At 38.8% G+C, this 18,958-nt stretch overlaps 1 protein-coding gene across 1 annotated transcript; it reads left to right on the top strand.

The window, feature by feature from the left end:
- Positions 1–2,911: 2,911 nt before the first annotated feature.
- Positions 2,912–17,766, top strand: LOC143863627 (ATP synthase subunit d, mitochondrial-like). The gene is made up of 5 exons (XM_077374352.1): positions 2,912–3,146; positions 7,031–7,112; positions 16,890–16,954; positions 17,214–17,300; positions 17,418–17,766. Exons 1-5 carry the CDS (start codon positions 2,982–2,984, stop codon positions 17,517–17,519), a joined length of 501 nt encoding a protein of 166 aa, XP_077230467.1. The 5' UTR covers positions 2,912–2,981; the 3' UTR covers positions 17,520–17,766.
- Positions 17,767–18,958: the final 1,192 nt, after the last annotated feature.

Raw genomic sequence — 18,958 nt, 5'->3', positions numbered from 1 at the left:
TACAACCCATCTAATGTATTTACACTCATTTTTACACACAACAAGGGTGGTTCAAGCAACTCCTTCTCTCCTCTTTATTTAACCCAAATATATTGTTGTCATACCCTTATTTTGTTACTTGCACTCCCATTTTTTCTTTTTCTTAGCTAATCATATAGTATTGGTATTGACACCCATTTTTGCACTATAAACCTAACTACACTAATCTCATTCTCCATTACCTATCCAATTTTTCTGAAATTTTGCAGGGTCGGTCAAAATGAAGTGTCTACACCCCCTGTATGTACCAAAGTGGTATCAGAGCAAAGGCATGGATCCACGTGTGGAGAAGTTAGAGTCGGATGTGGCCTCTCTCTTAGTGGCCAACAACAAATTATGGATAAGCTTGCTGAGTTAGTTGAAAAGCTTAATCCACGAGAAGACGGGGATAACTCAAGGGCTCCAATTCTGACCCCTGAAGAAAATCTGGGCGACAATGGTGGGGAGAATTCAAGGGCTCCAATTCCTAACCATGGAGAAAGTCTGGGCAACAACGGTGGGAACCGCACAATTGGGTCGCAGCAATCCTATGCTCCAAGGTTTATAAAAATTGATTTCCCTCGCTTCAATGGAGGGGAAGACACCACAAGTTGGATTTGTAGGAAGGAGCAGTTTTTCCGATTCCATCAAACGCCTGAGGATGAGCGTGTGGCCCTTGCTTCCTTCCACTTGGAAGGGGATGCCCAGCTAATGAAGCAAGAAGAAAAAGATTTGTCATGGAAAGCATTCTGTGAAGGCTTGCATGCTAGGTACGGGCCTACGCAATTTCAAGACTTCTTTGGGGAGTTGACCAAGCTACAACAAGAGGGCTCGGTTCGCGACTATCAGACTCAATTTGAAAGCCGACGTGCAAGCTGGACGGCCCACAACCCTATCAACAGCTATTATCCTAGCTCGTGCATACGAGGCACGCAATAATTCTCAGAGCCATCTTGCTTCCTCATCAATACCAAGGCAAACAGTCCAAACAATAGCCCAAGCTACTACTACAGGCTCTACTCTTCTCGTCCGGCGACATTCGCCGCCGAGTTGCAAGAACATAGAGCTACGGGGCTTTGTTTCAATTGCAATGAAAGGTTCGTGCCAGGACACCGATGCAAGAAACTATTTTTGATCAAGCTTGTTGTTACGAACATGATGGTCACGTGATGATGGAAGAGGAAGACAACAGGATTGTCACCAGCTGAAGCAACATGGGAGGATCTTGAAACTAAGGAGAAACAGTTTCCAGAACTTGGTCTTGAGGACAAGACTGAAATTTAGGGGGGGGGGGGGGGGGGGGGGGGGGGATTGTTACGTGCGTGGCTACATTATCGTTTTGAACCCATTTGAGGCCTGGTTTCCTCGTCAAACCAAAATTCTTGTTGTTCATCATAGGTAAAGAAAAGAAACAGAGGGATAAGTGATAACCCCCTGTATGTACCACATACATACTACATATATATAATTTTAAATCAACCTTTTTTTCAATATTTGTACAATAAATAGTTCCTAAGCACATCTCACCTTCATCTTCAGATTATAGGCCACAATGACACACTTTAGCCACAAACTTTTCAGAAACAAATTATACAGACAAACTCGAATAGAAGAATAAAATGATACAAAATAACCCATTGAATATCAAATACTCAAAGTACACCATACTGTAGTTTCATTTCTGCTACAATAAACTTATTTTGATTAAAATTTAATAAGATAAATTAAATGTCAGACCTAGGTTTCCAAAAACAACCTAGAAAACCTTTCTATTTTTGGTTTCTGCCTTCCCATCACAACCCATGGATAGTATGAAAACTTTCCCAACATTATTGTATCATCGAATCATTACTTGTCATTTTGAATATCTTATATTATAGATGCTAATAATAGTTATATAGGGTTAAAACACTAAATAAGATATTACTATATGGTGAGGTACTCTCTTAGACACTCCCCTTTTGATTTGCAATTTGCAGGGAGCCACTTGGGTTGCACCTATTTGGTTGCATGGCATAGGCTCGGATGGTACTGGGAAAAGTAGTCAATAGGGAGGAGACAGGCATTGGATTTGCCTCTTGGAGAATAGTGGTAAACAATGTTTGGTTGTCAACCATCATAGAGTAGTGGTAGGGGTGTCATTACCAATAAAGAGAGAGTAGTCAATATGGAGAAAAACCTTGTATTAGCCAGGAGACATCCCTGAGAGTTTCCTGTGATGTCAGGCAACCAAATAAGAGGTTTTGCTGATGTGGCACCCAAATGCCAAGCAAAACCCCTAAGACATCCCAGCTTTTGTGTAACCAAACAAGATGTCATAACCATACAAAGAACATATTATGTAGGCCAACAGGAGGTGACGTCCTTTGGCATACTTTAAACTACAATAACTCTATCATATAGCATACACAAAGTGGGACGTGCTAAGATTAAAAACCATGCGCTTTAGTGAGTTTAGTCTCAACCCTTAACTAAAGGGCTGATTTATTGGCGGTGCACTTTAGTTGTTCTGGAGACAAAAGGATCTATTGAATATTTAAGGGTGCAACTCGGGTTGGATTGGATTGGGTCGGGTTCACCTAGTGCCAAAATTGAAAAATACATAACGAAAGAAAATCAAGATAAAATTAGAGGCAGGAGGTCGGTCGAGTTGCAAAGGCCTCAACCCTTACCCAACCAGAAATTAAATTGGGTTGGCTTTTTCCCACCCTTACCCAACCCAAGGAAATGCCAACACAACCAGACCCGAAAATCGGGTTGAACCCCTAGAATAAATAATTGATGAACAAACAATTATCAAAATGACTATCATGTCCTCACTCGACACTCGTGCCTCATTTGTTTGAGACACAACATAAAAGCCCTTGAACAGAACATTGTTCTTTTGAGCCTCAGCATCTGCCTCTCCTCCATCTATCTCTAGAAAGAAGAAAGAAGAAAGAAGAAGAGGAAATCAGATCGGTATGAGTGGGAAGAAGGTAGCAGAGGTGGCCATAAAGGCGAGCAAAGGAATCGATTGGGACGGAATGGCCAAAATGCTCGTCTCAGAAGAGGCTCGCAAGGAGTTCTCTACTCTCCGCCGCGCCTTTGAAGAAGTCAACATCGCTCTTCAAACCAAGTTCAGCCAGGTTCGAATTCCTTCTTTTATTTAGGGTTTCAATGGGGCGAAGAATCTGAATTTAGGGTTTCGTTTTGATGATGAAAAATGTAAGATCGAGGTTGGATTGACAGTTTGAAAGATGATTTTTTTGGGTAGGTGTATTAAGATGAAAAGATATTACAATCGAGAGTACAGAGCACCAACCCTATCTTAGATTCAATATCTAAACGATAGGGGGATTCAAAGTATCTGAGATGATCCAAATTCTTCTAACTATCCCTAGGAACAATAATTACAAGAAAAGGGCGATGATAAATTCGCACCCCTTTAATGATTAAAGGAGAGACTTTAACCCTTTTAACGTTAAAGGGGTGCGAATTATCCTACAGTGGGTGCAAATTTATCATTTTGCAAAAAAAAAAAAAACTAATAGATTTGGGGAAACAATAGATTCCAAATGATCCAAATTCTTCAATTCTTTGTAGTTAGGATTGGTGGTGATCGGATGTGAGTGGAGTAGATATTGATATCCACACTGCATTCATACGACTTTGCAAGTTAAGGCCAATGAGTATTCGCCATTGCAAACCACTCAGCCTATGTTTTGATTTCATTTGGTCCTACTGGCTTAGAAGAAATTTGTAGGTCATCCAGTTATATTGTACTTCAAATTTCCACTTTTCCAGTATAAAAACCTAGATGGACTTAATTCACCCCTATCTATTGTAAGAGCTATCTTGCTTTTCTCTTGCCTTCTCTGGTTCCCAATACCATTTGCTCCTACCCAGAACTTCAGAATTGTAAGACATTGATTGATAATGCAAGTATTAATTTTTGTTTTACTGTCAACAATAATCGATGTAGTAATATAGTTTTGTCCCATGTATTACTTCCTGTTTAGTTACTTGAATATATATATATATATATATATATATATATATATATATATTATATTGTATATCTTGTTACTATAGTTCTTTTAGATATTATCTTACCTTATATATCTTGTGTTAGAAATGAGATTAGGGTTAGAGAGAGTAAAAAGAAGAGGAGTAGAGAAGATGGGGGAGTCTCCACTAGTGAGCTCCTCATGTAATTGATGTATATATAGGCCCCAAATAGGACAACAATGTACAATGACAATAATACCCTCTATCCTACAACTAATGCCTAAACTACCCTTACATGTTATTCAACACTCCCCCTCAAGCTAGAGTGTATATGCTATGGAACTCCAACTTGGTACAAAGAAAACCATAACGACAACTAAAAATAACAAAAAGGACATAATCTCATACACACATCCAGCTTGGTATAACACTCATCCTCAAGATGGTGTGGTGAACACGTAAGGAAAGCATAACAAAAGATAACAACCACCATGAGTACGGTCGTCGAGATCAGCGGCCACAGAAAAGGAATAGCTCCCCCTGATGCAATACTACAGTGAGAGCGAACAGAACGAGCCTCCCCCTGATTGAGAGCCCGACGAATAAAGCTACAAACCACGAAGGATCGAATAGAAGCACATCGGCAGGAAAATAGTAGCGATCCATCGAGCAAAATGAGCGTGCTCAAGGCACGCTATGTGAATAGCAGTGAAGATAACCACCGATGGAGAAATCATAGGAGACAAGTTCGTCGGGGAAACGTAGCCTGGAGAGAAGACAAGAAAGAGAAAGATAACCTACCAACGATGGGGAAACTATCGTCTAGTGACAAGGTCGAAGGGAAACAAAGCCGTCGCCTGTAAAAGAGCCGATCAACGATGGGAATACCGTTGCTCGGAAAAGAAGGTCGATGGAGAGCCGACCAACAATGTGGACACCATCGCCCGGGAAAGGTCAACGGAGAAATCGAAACCGTCGCCTGTAAAAGAGCCGATCAACGATGGGGAAATCATCGCCTTGAAAAGATAAGTCATAAAGCCAGAAACTAATGCGTAAAACCACGCCAAGAGAAGACATGAAAGAGAAGACACACATTATGAAGGAGACGAAGAACATAATCACTAACAATACTCCCCTTCGGGCAAGACATGAGCCTGGAGATGACAACATAAGAAAAAGAAAACAAAAGAAGAACTACATGACAACACTCCTCCTCAAGTCGAAGGTCGAATACCTTCAACTTGCAACGGAAATAAAGAGATGACAACAAGACAAGAACAGGAGAACCTCATGAAAACAATACAAGACAACACTCCCCCTCAAGTTGAGGCCAAATGTCTTCAACTTGAAACGAAAGGAAGACTTTCAAGGCACAAAACCCCTTTGACACATTTCATTAAACACTAGGGGTGCACCTTGGAGAAGAGAACACAAAGGCCATAGAAGACAATGGAAAGAAGTACACAAACGCAAAGGCCATACATGCCAAAAAAGATAGAAAAGAGAAGAATAAAGGTATTGGGAGTTGAGATTTGGGGTTTTAGTGGAAGGCCAAAAGGGTTTTGGGAAGAAGATTTCTTCCCAAATGAATTCAAAAGAGAAAGAAATGAGAGATTGGTTGTGGATTTATGGCAAACCCAAGTTGCCGAGAGACAGAATGAATTTTCTAAAAGAAAGAAAGAAATGGGGTTTTACAGAAAATAGGAAAAAAACTGAGAGATTTTTGTATTTTTTGTTCGGGTTTTTGATTTAGGGCAACTGAGAGAGAGAGAGAGAGAGAGAGAGAGAGAGAGAGAGAGAGAGAAAGGGTTGCGGCAAATCCAGAACAACGCACAATGAGAGGAGAGATTCTAGGGATTTTAGGGATATATTTCCAAAAATAAGAAAGAAAGGAAAAGAGAGAAAAGATAGGGAGAGAAGGAATACCGAGACAGTGTTGAAGGTAACTTTTTTTACGGCAAAAAAAAGAAGAAAAATAGAGTGATATTTTAGGAACAGAAAAATAGAGAAATTTCCGGGAGTGTGAGAGAGAGATTTATAGGAATGGGAAAGATTTTAGGGATTTGGGTTGAGAGATTTTAGGGAAGCAAAGGGTACACAGATGCGAGGGAAAGAGTTACGCGATAGAGAGAGAATGGCGTGGAGGATGAGAATGATATGGCGTGACTCTTCTTCAGATTAGGGTTAAAGAGACACGCCCAGTTAAATGATACTTGACACGGTAAAAAAAAAGGGTAAAAGAGAGGAAGAAGAAGAGTAGAGAAGATGGGGGAGTCTCCACTAGGGAGCTCCTCATGTAAATGATGTATATATAGGCTCCAAATAGGGCAACAATGTACAATGACAATAATACCCTCTATCCTACAACTAATGCCTAAAGTGCCGTTACATGTTATTCAACATCTTGCACTGTGCTTATGTTCAGTTACATATACATGTCTGTATAATATCTGAATGGTCGCATTTACATAGGTATGATTTACAATTTTAGAATTATTTCAAATAACTTGATTTTGTTTTCATGTCCCATGAATATGCACATGCATGTATAATGATAGGCTTATATTTTTGGAATTGAGAAACAATATAAAATGTTTTATGCCTCCATCCGTACCCTTATCTTTTTAGGAGTCTTTTTCATGTAATTTTTCAATGGTGAATTGGATATGTACATGAAATTTGGAAAGAAATTGGATATGTATATAAAATGTAGATGTCTTTTTCAATGGTAATTTTTCTGTGAGTGTTGGTCTTGGTCATGCAAATCTGTATGGTATCATGCTAAATTTAGGATTTTCCATTTCAACAAAGTTTTTGAATGAGTACCATGTTGAGCAAATGAGGTAATTAGTCTACCTGCAAAATTGACCATCCTGGTTTCTTTTACACCGTGTTAGTCATATTCAACAAAATGGGATTATGATGGTGATTGATGAATGGGTAAATGCTTGGGTTGCGTAATTTCTTTGTTATTAATAATTTCAGATCCCTTTTAACGATTGCCCCTATCTTTTTCATGCAGGAACCTGAACCTATAGACTGGGAGTATTATAGAAAGGGAATTGGCTCTCGCTTGGTGGCTATGTATAAAGAGGCATATGAGAGTATGTGCCATGCCTTGGTAGTTAAAAGTTCCATAGAGATTGAAAACACAAGTTCTTCACTTTAAGTTTAAGTATCCATGAACTAATATGGTTTCCTGTTTTTCTTTTGTTATATTCTAATTCTATTTGCCTTGTGCCTGTCAAGGATTTATATTTTTTGACTAAAGTTCACTATCATTTCAATCTGAATATCTTTTTATTCTCATGTCTATCGAGACCTCCCCTCCAATCCACTGTTTTAAAACTCATCAAGTCAAGCATCAACTTCCCTGACGCGACTCAGTTTTACCTTGGCGGAGTTCTTGTCCAAGACTGAGTTTTTCCCAACCCCGCTAAAACTCCTTTGACTCACCCGAATTGATGAAAATTTGACCGAAATCATTGACTTGCCACAACTGACTCCCTTTTACCTAGGCCAAATTCTTGTCTGAATCCGAGTTTTGAGACTGCTTGAAACTCAGTTTCATATTACCTTCACATGCTTAAAAACCCTTCTTCCTTTCCATGCCCCTGTTCTTGAAACTTCTCTCTCGTGGCCTGTAAAAGGGAAGCCTCTACTTTTACCTAAAACGCTTTCTGCTTTCTTGAACTTCTTCCACAAACAGGTATTTTAGAGGGGAGTTCTTTGGTTGTTCCTTTCTTGTTAACAATTCTCTTCTTACCCTATAGAGGATCATCATGGATAATGGCAGGCTATAGTCTTTGTTCGTTTCAATCCGTAATCTCGCAAATGATTATTCCATTTCTTTATGAGGAGCATAAAGGCGAGATTTTCTTCTCGTTCTTTTCTTTATCATTTTCCCTCTTTCCACCTGGATATAAACAGACAGATTCATCTGCCCGAATCATTATATATCAATATCAAGATCTGATTATTCCAATTGCATACAATTTTCGTCAGCAGTTGAATTTAATGAAATTAAATGAAATGGGAATAAGAGGTGCTCGGCCAGCCTTTGGTGTGATGGACTCAATGAAGATGAAGTGAGAGTGTTGCCTATTGGATTCATCTTTGATCATTTTTAGAAACATTCATTTTCTTACCTCAAGACCAACCCTAACTTTGTAATTCAAGTTGGACGTGGTGTGCAAGAAAAACAACCCCTACCTTATGAAAGAATGCAACTTAATACAATGTACTTGGATACTTCAAAAAGCTGGATATGCCTTGGTGCATTTCTGTGATTCCTTACTATTGTTTGATATTTTAAAAAAAATCCTGGATATGCTGGCCGCTTATTTGATACTTGTGGTATTTATACAATTCCTTTCTAATTTTCTGGGTGATCTCCATATTGAAATGCCTTGAATGATGAACTTGTTGGAAATGATGGACCAACAACCATGGTTTAAAATTTCGGCCGAAACATCATTTCTTCTAAAATATTTTTTTTTCGGCCAGGACCGAAACGAAATCCATAATGAATTGGTGTATTTACTAAATTTCTGCGAAATTAAGTGTTCACACTAATTTACAAGATTTCCACTGAAATTTACAAGATTTTCACTGAAATTTTAGAGATTTCCACCAAAATTTTAGAAATACCGAAATTTTTTACAAGATTTTGGTCGAAATTTCCACCGAAATCGAAATATTTCAATTTGGGTGGTGGCCAGAACCGAAATTTGAAACCTTGCCAAGAACCACTGTGACACTAATAAAGGAGAGTTGAGTAGGTTTGTTGTTTTGGTACGATGGATGAGAGGGAGGGAGGGTTATGCTACAAATTTAAGTTTTTACTTTTTGGTTTGAAAATTATGCCCTTTATTTTATTTTTATTTGCTTGGCGGGCAAGCTGAGTATTCAACTCAATTTCAATCATAATCTATGATTTGGCAAACTCTTCGAATTTATTGCCGACTCATGTGTCCTGCCGTGTCCGACACGACACGCGTGTCCACATGTGTCGACACTCCTTTGGAGACTTTTACTTGTATTGCTGGAAGCGTTAGACTTAATATGGGTGTGTAGACATGTTTTTGTACCGTGTCAAGTGTGACATTCTGTATTTTGATTGAATAATGTGTTTACCTCATTTAGATAACTTGTATCCATGTCAAAACTGGACACACAAATCCATATCCACAAATCATGATTACATATACTTTCAATTTTAGCCGTGTCCCCGTTTCTAAAGTTTGGGGTTTTGCCGTGTCCGACACTCCCTGTCCGTGTCGACACGCGACGCTCGTGTCCGTGTCCACAAATCATAGTTCATAATGCAAAATAAAGACAGATCATGAGGCATATCATCTAACCGAGTGTTTAATAGCTTGAGCATTTACTGTGCTCGGACTGCCTTTAGATGTAAAAGACAAACATGAAGGATGAACGGACAATTTTGGGGGTGACAATGGCCTCTCAAGAGATACCACTTCTGATCTTCTGGAGAGTTTGTTGATATGGCATGTCAGCCTCCATACTAAAAACACATTAAAAAAATACTGCAGTTTGAACTAAATAGAATATCTCACCTCTTCTCATCAGATTAGTTTATTTATCTCATCTCCTCTCATCATATTAGTTTACTCCATTTTCTAAAACAGAATGATGCTTTACAATTGCACATGATATGACAATTTTTTTCTTTTCATAGAATGTTGCATTACAATTATACATGATATGATTTTCTATTTAGATCATAGGTGTTGCAATAGAATATCTCATCTCTTCTGTTTTTATTTGTTTTTCGTTCTCTTTGTGTTCTTTCCTTTCTTCTGAATTGACCATCTCAGTCTTCTTTCTTCTTCCTAATAATAATTCTCTTGCCTTTCAAAAAAAAAAAAAAAAAAAAATCTCATCTCTTCTCATCATATTAATTGCACATGCTTTGTTTTTTTTTTTTTTTGGATTGGACTTGTGTTTCTTGGTATGTGCATATTGCCATGACATAGTTAATGGCGGATTGTAATTTACTTGAAACACCTTACTTGTTATAAGTTTTGAGGAATTATATTTCAGTATTCGGTCAAGTTTCTCTTATGTTTTTAAAAGTCAAATCTGCTGGAATGGAGGGAGAGTTGGTCTTTTGCTAGCAAATCCTTATAGCCTTGTGTATGAAGTGTGGCCTAAACAATACTATGCATGATATAGGCCTTCCATGCAACCCCAATAGGTCTACCCAATGCACCCTCCTAGACTGACCCTTCCAATGCCTTAAACGTAATAATGAATTGAAATGGACATTCTTGGTAAATTGGTTGATGGGCTATTGTGTATTTGCTTGCATAGGTGGTAAACCCGTGCATGCATGCTTGCTAGGTTACCTAAGGTGTTGAATCTAGCCACAACATAGGCCGAGTGCATCGGTTGTGGGGGAAAGCATCGCGCTTAAACATGTCTGACCCAAATGATGCCCTAGACCCAGAGTATAGAGGCATGTGTGGTAGAGTATAATGAGGTTTATGCCTAACTGACACTTAGGGCCTGTTTGGATACCTCATATTTTGTATTTGGATTTGGAATTGAGTTTTTAATACAAAATGAATAGATCTGCCAGCTCATGTTGAGGGAGACAGAGAGGGAAGGGGGTACTTCCTACTACAGGGGAGAGGTTGAGGAGCAAAGAGGGTGAAGGAAACTGCTAGATCTGTGGATTCCCAATTACCTATTTCCACAGCTTATTTGGAAATTTGATTTTTTTCACTATCAGTCGCTAATTTGGAAATTCAAGGATTTGATCTGGATTCAAATCACAACACAAAAAGGGCTGCAAATGTGAGAAATCCAAATCAAAATCTTCTCGGCATCCAAACGGGCCCTTAAGGAATTGGTTGGAGGTAATTTTGGAAGAGAATTAGCTTTTTGATAATGTTTGGAGGTAATTTCTAGGCAATCCTTCGGCTTCCTGCTTTACTTAGAAAAATGTTTGGAAATCCCTTGTTCCGTCGAGAGTTCAGCCCTTCTGCTGGATGGCGACTCTTAACACTATCAACACAGATGATAGGCTGAAAAAACGTCATCATTATCTGCTAAACAAATGTTTTCTATGTGATTCTGATGAGGAATCGCCTTCACATTTCTTCATTCACTGTAGAATGGCTTCTCTCATTTGGTTCCAAGTTCTCAATTGGTACGTAGTCAAGTTGGTATTTTCGAATTCGATACTAGAGATATTTTGGAGCTGGAGATTAAAAGGTTTTGGCTCTCTCTGTCTAACATTGTGGCGCCTCACACCTTTTGCTGTATTTTGGATTATTTAGAAGAGGAATCCCCGCATTTTTGAAGGCAGAGGCTCATTTCTCGATCGGATGGTTTAGAATATTAAATCAACAGTAGTCTCGGGCTCTTGAACACCGCTCTTTTAAAAAAAAAAGGAGAACACCACTCTTTTTCATCATCATTAGAGATTGGAACGCACCTTTGAAAGGTAGTGTTGTCGAAACTAAAGTAGTAGCGAGATGGAAACCCCCTCCTTGAAATGCCATCAAACTCAATGTTGGTGCAAATCCAGAGGTTCGTGAATGATTCTCAGAGAACCTTTTGGAGCTCATTGCATCGGTCTTCAAATTTATAGTACAACTAGTCCCTAAAAAAATTAAGCATTCGATAAGCCAACCGATCGTGCTAGGATGTTTACTTTATGATAACCATTGAGATAGTTCTACAATTAGATTTAAAATTCTACCTAAAAATGCATTGCCAGGATGCCCCTAATAACCAACGAATGGCAAGCGCTTTTCCTTGTGTAGATCCTATTTCAATGGGAACTTGATGAGTCGATCCGCCTACACATCTTGCCTTTACTGCTATATCAGGAGGTACTCCACGTATTGCTTGACGTAAAACAGATAGTGGATAATAGATCACACCAATCAAAAGAGAATATATGGATTTAGCAACAGCAATACATGGTCTGATCACAATCTCAAATAAAGAAATGACTTGAAGTTTGGGGCCTAAACATCCACCAAACTAAGGTAAAAGTTTCAAGGCAAATCGGTGCATAGTGTGGAGAGTCAAAGCGTGTCAGTGAAATCAAAATCAATGGATGATATGGTGATGATCTTACCTGGTATTTAGGCACGTTGCCCTCAAATCTCGCATGGAAGGGCCCAAGAGGAGCAGTGGAATAGTTGGAAAGCCGATCTGAACAAATAAACTGCAGCTATAAAAAATAGACTGCAGTGTGTCGGTGAAATCAAAATTAGTGAAATCAAAATCAATGGCTGATATGGCTGAAAAATAACAAATGCATGTTCTCACCCGGTAGGTAGGCACGTCGCCCTCAAACCTTCGCATGAAGGGGTCCCAAGAGGAATGGTGGAATAGTCGAGAAGCCGATGAGAACAAATAAGCTGCATCTGTCACCAAATAAGAGAGCCAAGAAGGGGGAAGTATGTACAAGGTTTTAAATTTCGGTTCTGGTTTTGATTTCGGTCGCCACGGAAACAAAAATGTTTCGGTTTCGGTGGAAATTTTGGAGGAAATCCTGTAAGATGAAGGAAACGTATGAAAAGATATGCAAATGATAGAATTTCAAGATGAAACTTCAGAAAAAGGCTAGAATAAGCGCAAATATACACCTAGAAATCATTATAAGGAAGAGTGGAAGACAACCATCCGTAATGGTTTAAAAACATCAAACAACTAATGACATGCACTGTCGCGCATGTCAAACAATTTAGCACTCTCAAATTTCACCTGTAATTCAGATAAATATTAGTAAATACTAAATAGTGCATGCACCACATTTTGCTTTCACTTCATATAAATACAATTATATAATACGTACTAATATACTGTATGATTATTACACTTACGATTTTGTTATATAATACGTACTAATATACTATATGATTATTACACTTACGATTTTGGTCTATGCATTTCGGTCATTTCGGTTTCTGTTTCGGTGGGATGGATATGGAAACATTTCGGTCATTTTGAGTCCGTTTCGGTGGAAATTTAAAACCATAAGTATGGTGCGGAGATGATTGTGCAACCCCTGAACAGCAAGGGAGAGATGGAGATCAAGAAAAGATTGAAGAACAAATCAAAGGATGGGGGGAAAGGGGACTCTTATAATGAACAACCCCCTAAATCTCTGTTTAACAGCCCCTAAAAGTTGCAGGGACAGTAAAGAAGGTGGGGGAGGAAGAGAGAAACTAAGGGGGAAATGGGACTGACGATCGGAAGTGCAATCAGCCGTGTAGCGAGGGGTTTTTCCTGCCTTTCTTAAATCACGTCAAAACACACACAGAGAGAGAGAGAGAGAGAGAGAGAGAGAGAGAGAGAGAGAGAGAGAGAGAGAGAGAGAGAGAGAGAGAGAGAGAGAGAGAGAGAGAGAGAGGAGGGAGGGAGGATAAAGATTTTTCTCCAACTCTGTTATTTTCGGCCCCCCTTGGCCTCCTTTAATACTTCTTTTAGTGAGTTAGAGGTGGACCCCATTATTTCCCAATGATATTATTTCAAATTCGCCTACTTAAATATTAATGAAATAAGACCATTCTAAAATAGAAATCCTGTCATAAGCATATGCTACGGTCTTAAATCGTCCATAACTTCCTCAAATCACGTCCAAATTGCATTTTCTTGGGCTCGTTAGATAGGTAATAAAAAAACCTTTATAATGCTACCAAAATCATGACAAATGAAAAATATTTGATACCCAAAAGTAGGCTAAAGCTCAAAATGAGAATCATGATCAAGGCAAACTAAGGCGTAAGGGTGAGGTGGTGGTGGGCCCTAGGTGATGTGAACAGCCCCGACATTTGGGCTCCAAAAATAGTAAAATAAGAATTGAAAAGTCCTAGGTTCAAAAAATATAAACTTGATACATAGAAAGTCTCAAAGATGGCAGGTAATCAAGGCAAAATGTCGACAGTTGTTCCCTTGACAACCCAGGCAATAATGGTATTGGAGATGTTTTTAGTAATTCTTTAGGCGACGTAATCTACTCCTTTTCAAGCCCAATCCATATCACCGATTCCATAGAAGCTGAGGTTCAAGCTCTCCGACCTAGGATTGGCCATTTTCATCAGCTAGATGGAGGGTAGTTTAGATGTAGAAAGCAATTCCTCTTACACAATTTTGTGGGCTAAAAGGGATTTGTGATGGGCTGTGGAGTATTGCCAATCACATGGATGAGATTAAAGATCTGAGTATGCTGTCCACCAAGGATTGACCATTTTCATCAGTCAGATAGAGGCTAGTTTGGAAGTAGAAAGTGATTCCTCTAACACAGATTTGTGGGCTAAAGGGATTTGCGATGGGCTGTGGAGACTAGCCAATCTCATTGATGAGATTAAAGATGTGAGTATGTCTAGTACTTTCTCTTTTTTCTCTAATTCCTAGAAACACCAACGATTTGGTTGATCATCTAGCCAAATTAGGAGCATCTAATGCCTCATTTTATATGGGGGAATCTTTACCGAATGAAGTGCACTTGTAATCATTTCTACATTTCCTAATATAATTGGTATCTTTTTCAAAAAAAAAAAAAAAAAATAGTATCTTTTTCAACACAGGTAAGTCTGTTGGACCATGGCAGATTCGTCACCTAATCTCTGAAATTAGGGACATGGTATCTGTAATCAAACCTTCCATGGCACACCGTAGGAGGACGGCCAATGAGATGGCGGAGCATCTAGCCAAAGAGGGGTCACAATGGAATCCATGTCAATTTATATTGTCCCTGTCATTGAGGATATACTGGATTGTAACATGGTGTAACCTTATGTCCTTGTAATTATGGGGGTATTATGGGGACTTCTTGTCCCCAGCCGGTAGCATTGATAAAGTCATCTTTCAAAAAAAAAATAATAAGAAGGGGTTTAAGGGTTTAAGTGTAGGGTCACAAGGGGATATAAGAAAGGGGTGAGGGATTGTTAGTGGTGGGCTATGGTAGAGGGTTAATAGGATTAAGAGGTTTTTTTAAAAAGATTTGGGCTTGGATCTATGTAGTGAGCCTTCGGTAATAGGTAAGTAAAGTGGGCCTTAAATTGATGTGAACATCCCCCACATGTAGGACTAATAAAATAGGAATTACAACTCTAACTAAAGCTCTATAAAGAAAAATAAAACAGGTCCACATAATTACTCCAATCCTAAGACTAAATCACTTCCGAATTCAATAAAGATATAAAGATATTGGGGCCATAAAAGGGAACCGTGTAATATGTGTTTTCTGCGACCCTTTTATTAGGCAAGGCAATGTTTTAATGCATCTATTTTAATGGTTGGACATACTATTGCTAAATGAGTTTAAAAGTGGTTTGACAGGCTAAGTGGTTTTAAGTTTTAACCTCACACTGGTATTACCTTTTCTTTTCTTTTTTTGAAAATTAACTGGTATTACATTTTATTTTTTTGAAATGGTAAGTCAACTATTAAAACAGGGAAGACCGAGAAAGACTCCCAAAAGGATTACAAGGAAATAAAGAAAATAAAAATACAATAACCTCAAGGAGGAAAAAAATCAAAGCTCTCCAACTCTAATCTCTCAACCCCGGATCTAGCCAAAGAATCCGCCTCACAATTTGTAGATCTGCGAACATGGTTGAAAACAATAGATGAGCCCTCTACAAGATCACATATTTTGTCAAAAAATGACCAAAATCTCCAAGAAGGAGCCGCGGTACCACGAAGCCACCTAACCACATTTAATGAATCCCCCTCCACTATAGTAGAGTCGATATGATCTCTTGCAATTCTTTTAATACCCTGATGTAGCGCTCTGACTTCCGCCTCATTTGAGTCACACATTCCCAACGGCCCCGAATAAGCCCACAAGGTAGCCCCACTGGAATCCCGATAGATTCCACCAATACCCGCCGGACCAGGATTGCCTAAGCTCGAACCATCAAAATTAAGTTTCGTCCATCCAATGAGTGGAGCTTCCCACTCTTGAACCACCTGTGATCAGTATTCTCCACTAAAACACACCACCCTCCAACCCTCCCATAAGTCATAAGCAGAGACAAAGCGGAACGGAGGCAAGCATTTCGCCCAAGAAATGGTAAGAGCAATGATATTTATGTATAACCGTTAAGGCGATCTATTGGACCCCTCAAAAATCCTTGCATTTCGCTCCTTCCAAAGGACCCACAATGTAGCAAGGAGACAAATCTTCCACAACATCTTACCCTTTTTCTTCCATGGCACGGACTCCCAACACAAAAAGACATCCGAAATAGAGAAATGAAACACCCAACAAATCCCAAATCTCCCCAAAATGTACCCCCATACTTCTCTAGCAACTTTGCAGTGGATAAAGAGATGGCAAGCCGATTCTCCATCTTCCAAACATAGGGAGCAATGATCCACCAAAAACATACCCCTCTTCCGAAGAAAGTTAATTGTTTGGATCCTATCCCTACACGCCGCCCACCCAAAAGGCGTACCCTAGGAGGACAAGGAAACTTCCACACCATGGCGAAGATAGAGGGCGCACCACACGGAACAAGATGGGAATAAAAAGATTTAACGGAAAAGAAGCCAGATGGGTCCCAACTCCAAATCCTTTTATCCGACCCAGACAGTTTGATGTAACAAGATTCAAGCAATTCAATAAAACGAGCTAAAGCTTCCAATTCTCCATCAAAGAAATTCCTTCTGAAAGCCGGCATCCACATCACCCCTTCCTCCACTCGAACAAAACTATGACTGGTATTACATTTATTATGTTGATTAAGAACCATTGTCAACCTTATCACCCGTTGAGAATGCCATACCATTATCATTCCATCTGCCTTGTGTTTGGAACTATTTGTTGTTAATAATTTGTTTAACCTTTAAATTGTCATCATATTAATATTTGAACTTCTTGGTAGCAGGCGTAGAGATTCCCAAGTTTGTAGATACTGTGACACCTCAATACAAACCCAAGTTTGATGAGCTGGTGAGAATGGATGTGATGTGATACTCCCAATTTCATAGGTTTTTCTTATTCTCCCCCATTATATCATGGCAAACTCCAGATAACTCATTTCATTTTTTTTGTTTAAGCTGTTAAAACGCCCATTAGGGCTTTGAATTTTTTAGATCTGTTGTTTTCCTGAAAAATGTGCGGTTTGTCTTGCTTTTATTGCTACCTCTAGGGTGTGGGTAATTACACTTGCTTATAATGCTTATTGTACAAAATGTTATCTGAATTACAGTTGATAGAACTAAAAGCAGCAGAAGAGAAATCTCTGAAGGAATCTGAGAGATTGCAGAAAGAAATTGCTGAAGTTCAAGAGATGAAGGTCAGGAAAATAAGAAATAAAAACTCCTGTATTTATCATTTTTTTTTTAAAAACCCAGTGTTTTAGACCCTTGCATGCTTTTCAATACTGTCCTCTTAAAAGAGTTCATCTTGACAGAAAAAGATCAGCACCATGACGGCAAATGAGTACTTCGAGAAGCATCCAGAGCTGAAGAAGAAATTTGACGATGAAATCCGGAATGATTATTGGGGCTATTGATCCGACCAGATAAATTGGTGCAGCTCTGGTTTTCGCACAACCTACCTGTACTGGAGGATTTTAAATTCATCCTTCTATCTTTTCATTTCCAAATAAAAGCAAAGATCATGTTCTTTATAGTTTGGATTGCTTTGGTACTGTGGAGGGAAGTATAAAATTAAGGATCATTTCATTTTACTGACACTATTGAGGCTGAGACCTACACCCCTTTGTTAGGTATGGTGATTACTTTTGAGTGTTTGGCATCTTTGCTCCCAATTCCATGTCATTTCTATCTTGGTTTTTAGTTGCAGGATTTATAGTTCATCTTTATGGTCTATACCACAGTAAATCCAATATGTTAATTTTTATCCGCGTATAAGTTGTAATATTACTGTTTCTTAGGAGGAAAATGAGATGAGTTCCAGTGAACGTAAAATTCACATTGGTGAAGATGATCGATAAAGCCATTAAATATTGGCTTGTTTGTTATATTGTTTCCAGGCATATTGGTTAGGGACTTGAGGTGTCCATGGGCTAGGATCAATCACATTTTTAGCTGGGAAAAAGTGAATAGCCTAAATTTTGGCTCTCTGATTACGAGATAAATTTTGGACCAAGAAACTAGGACCATGGACCATACGAGGTGAGGCAAATGGTAATGAACAACACTGACATATACTGGTTGGATCAATGGCCTGACAATGCGCACATCTCATCTTCAGGTTGGATAAATCGCCTGATAATGCGCTCATCTCTCTCATCTCCCTCCTTTAAATTTAAAAATGCCTCCACTATACTTATATATCTAGCAAGTTGGTAAAGTAAAACAGTAGAGAGGACCAGATTAATAATCTCCCTCCTATTGAACATGGAAGTTTTTCAATCCCACAAAATATATTAGCCCAAGTCACTGCAAAAATGCATATTTCTGATATGGAGGAGGTGATCTAAAGTTGTGACACAAATCATATACACAAGCAGAAAACGCGGCCTCATCTTTTTCTCAGAGGGCTTTGACAATATCATCACCTAGTATCCAATGCGTGATGTTAGAAAAAATATCATCACCTAGTAACCAATGGTGTTAAATGAAATGATATCGAGGAAAATGAAGGTCAGTTTGAAGTTTTACAGCTAGGTTTACAGATTCTGGTTGACACATAAGCTGATTTATGAAAATGAAGCTGTTGATGAAGTGGCAAAAATTAAGCTACAGAACACAAATAAGGAAATGTCGTAATGAATAAATAAACTTGATTGCCAATACTATCTTACTACTCAACGTAGGAAAGCAAAATTTTGATGCTAAACAACAGCACAACATGAAGAAATCATATAACATTCCTTATGATCTACCTACCTTTTTGCATGAGCTTGGTTTCAGGAAAGACAATGTCATATAACATTCCTTATGCTTGAGCATATGATCTACCCATCTTTTTGCATGCTCTTTGTTT

Source organism: Tasmannia lanceolata, unplaced genomic scaffold, assembly GCF_043159265.1.
Source record: "Tasmannia lanceolata isolate RefF3 unplaced genomic scaffold, GAP_Taslan_0.1 ptg000044l, whole genome shotgun sequence".
Lineage (NCBI taxonomy): Eukaryota > Viridiplantae > Streptophyta > Magnoliopsida > Canellales > Winteraceae > Tasmannia > Tasmannia lanceolata.
The sequence above is the reverse complement of the archived record's forward strand: the minus strand, read 5'-3'. Positions and strand labels throughout refer to the sequence as shown.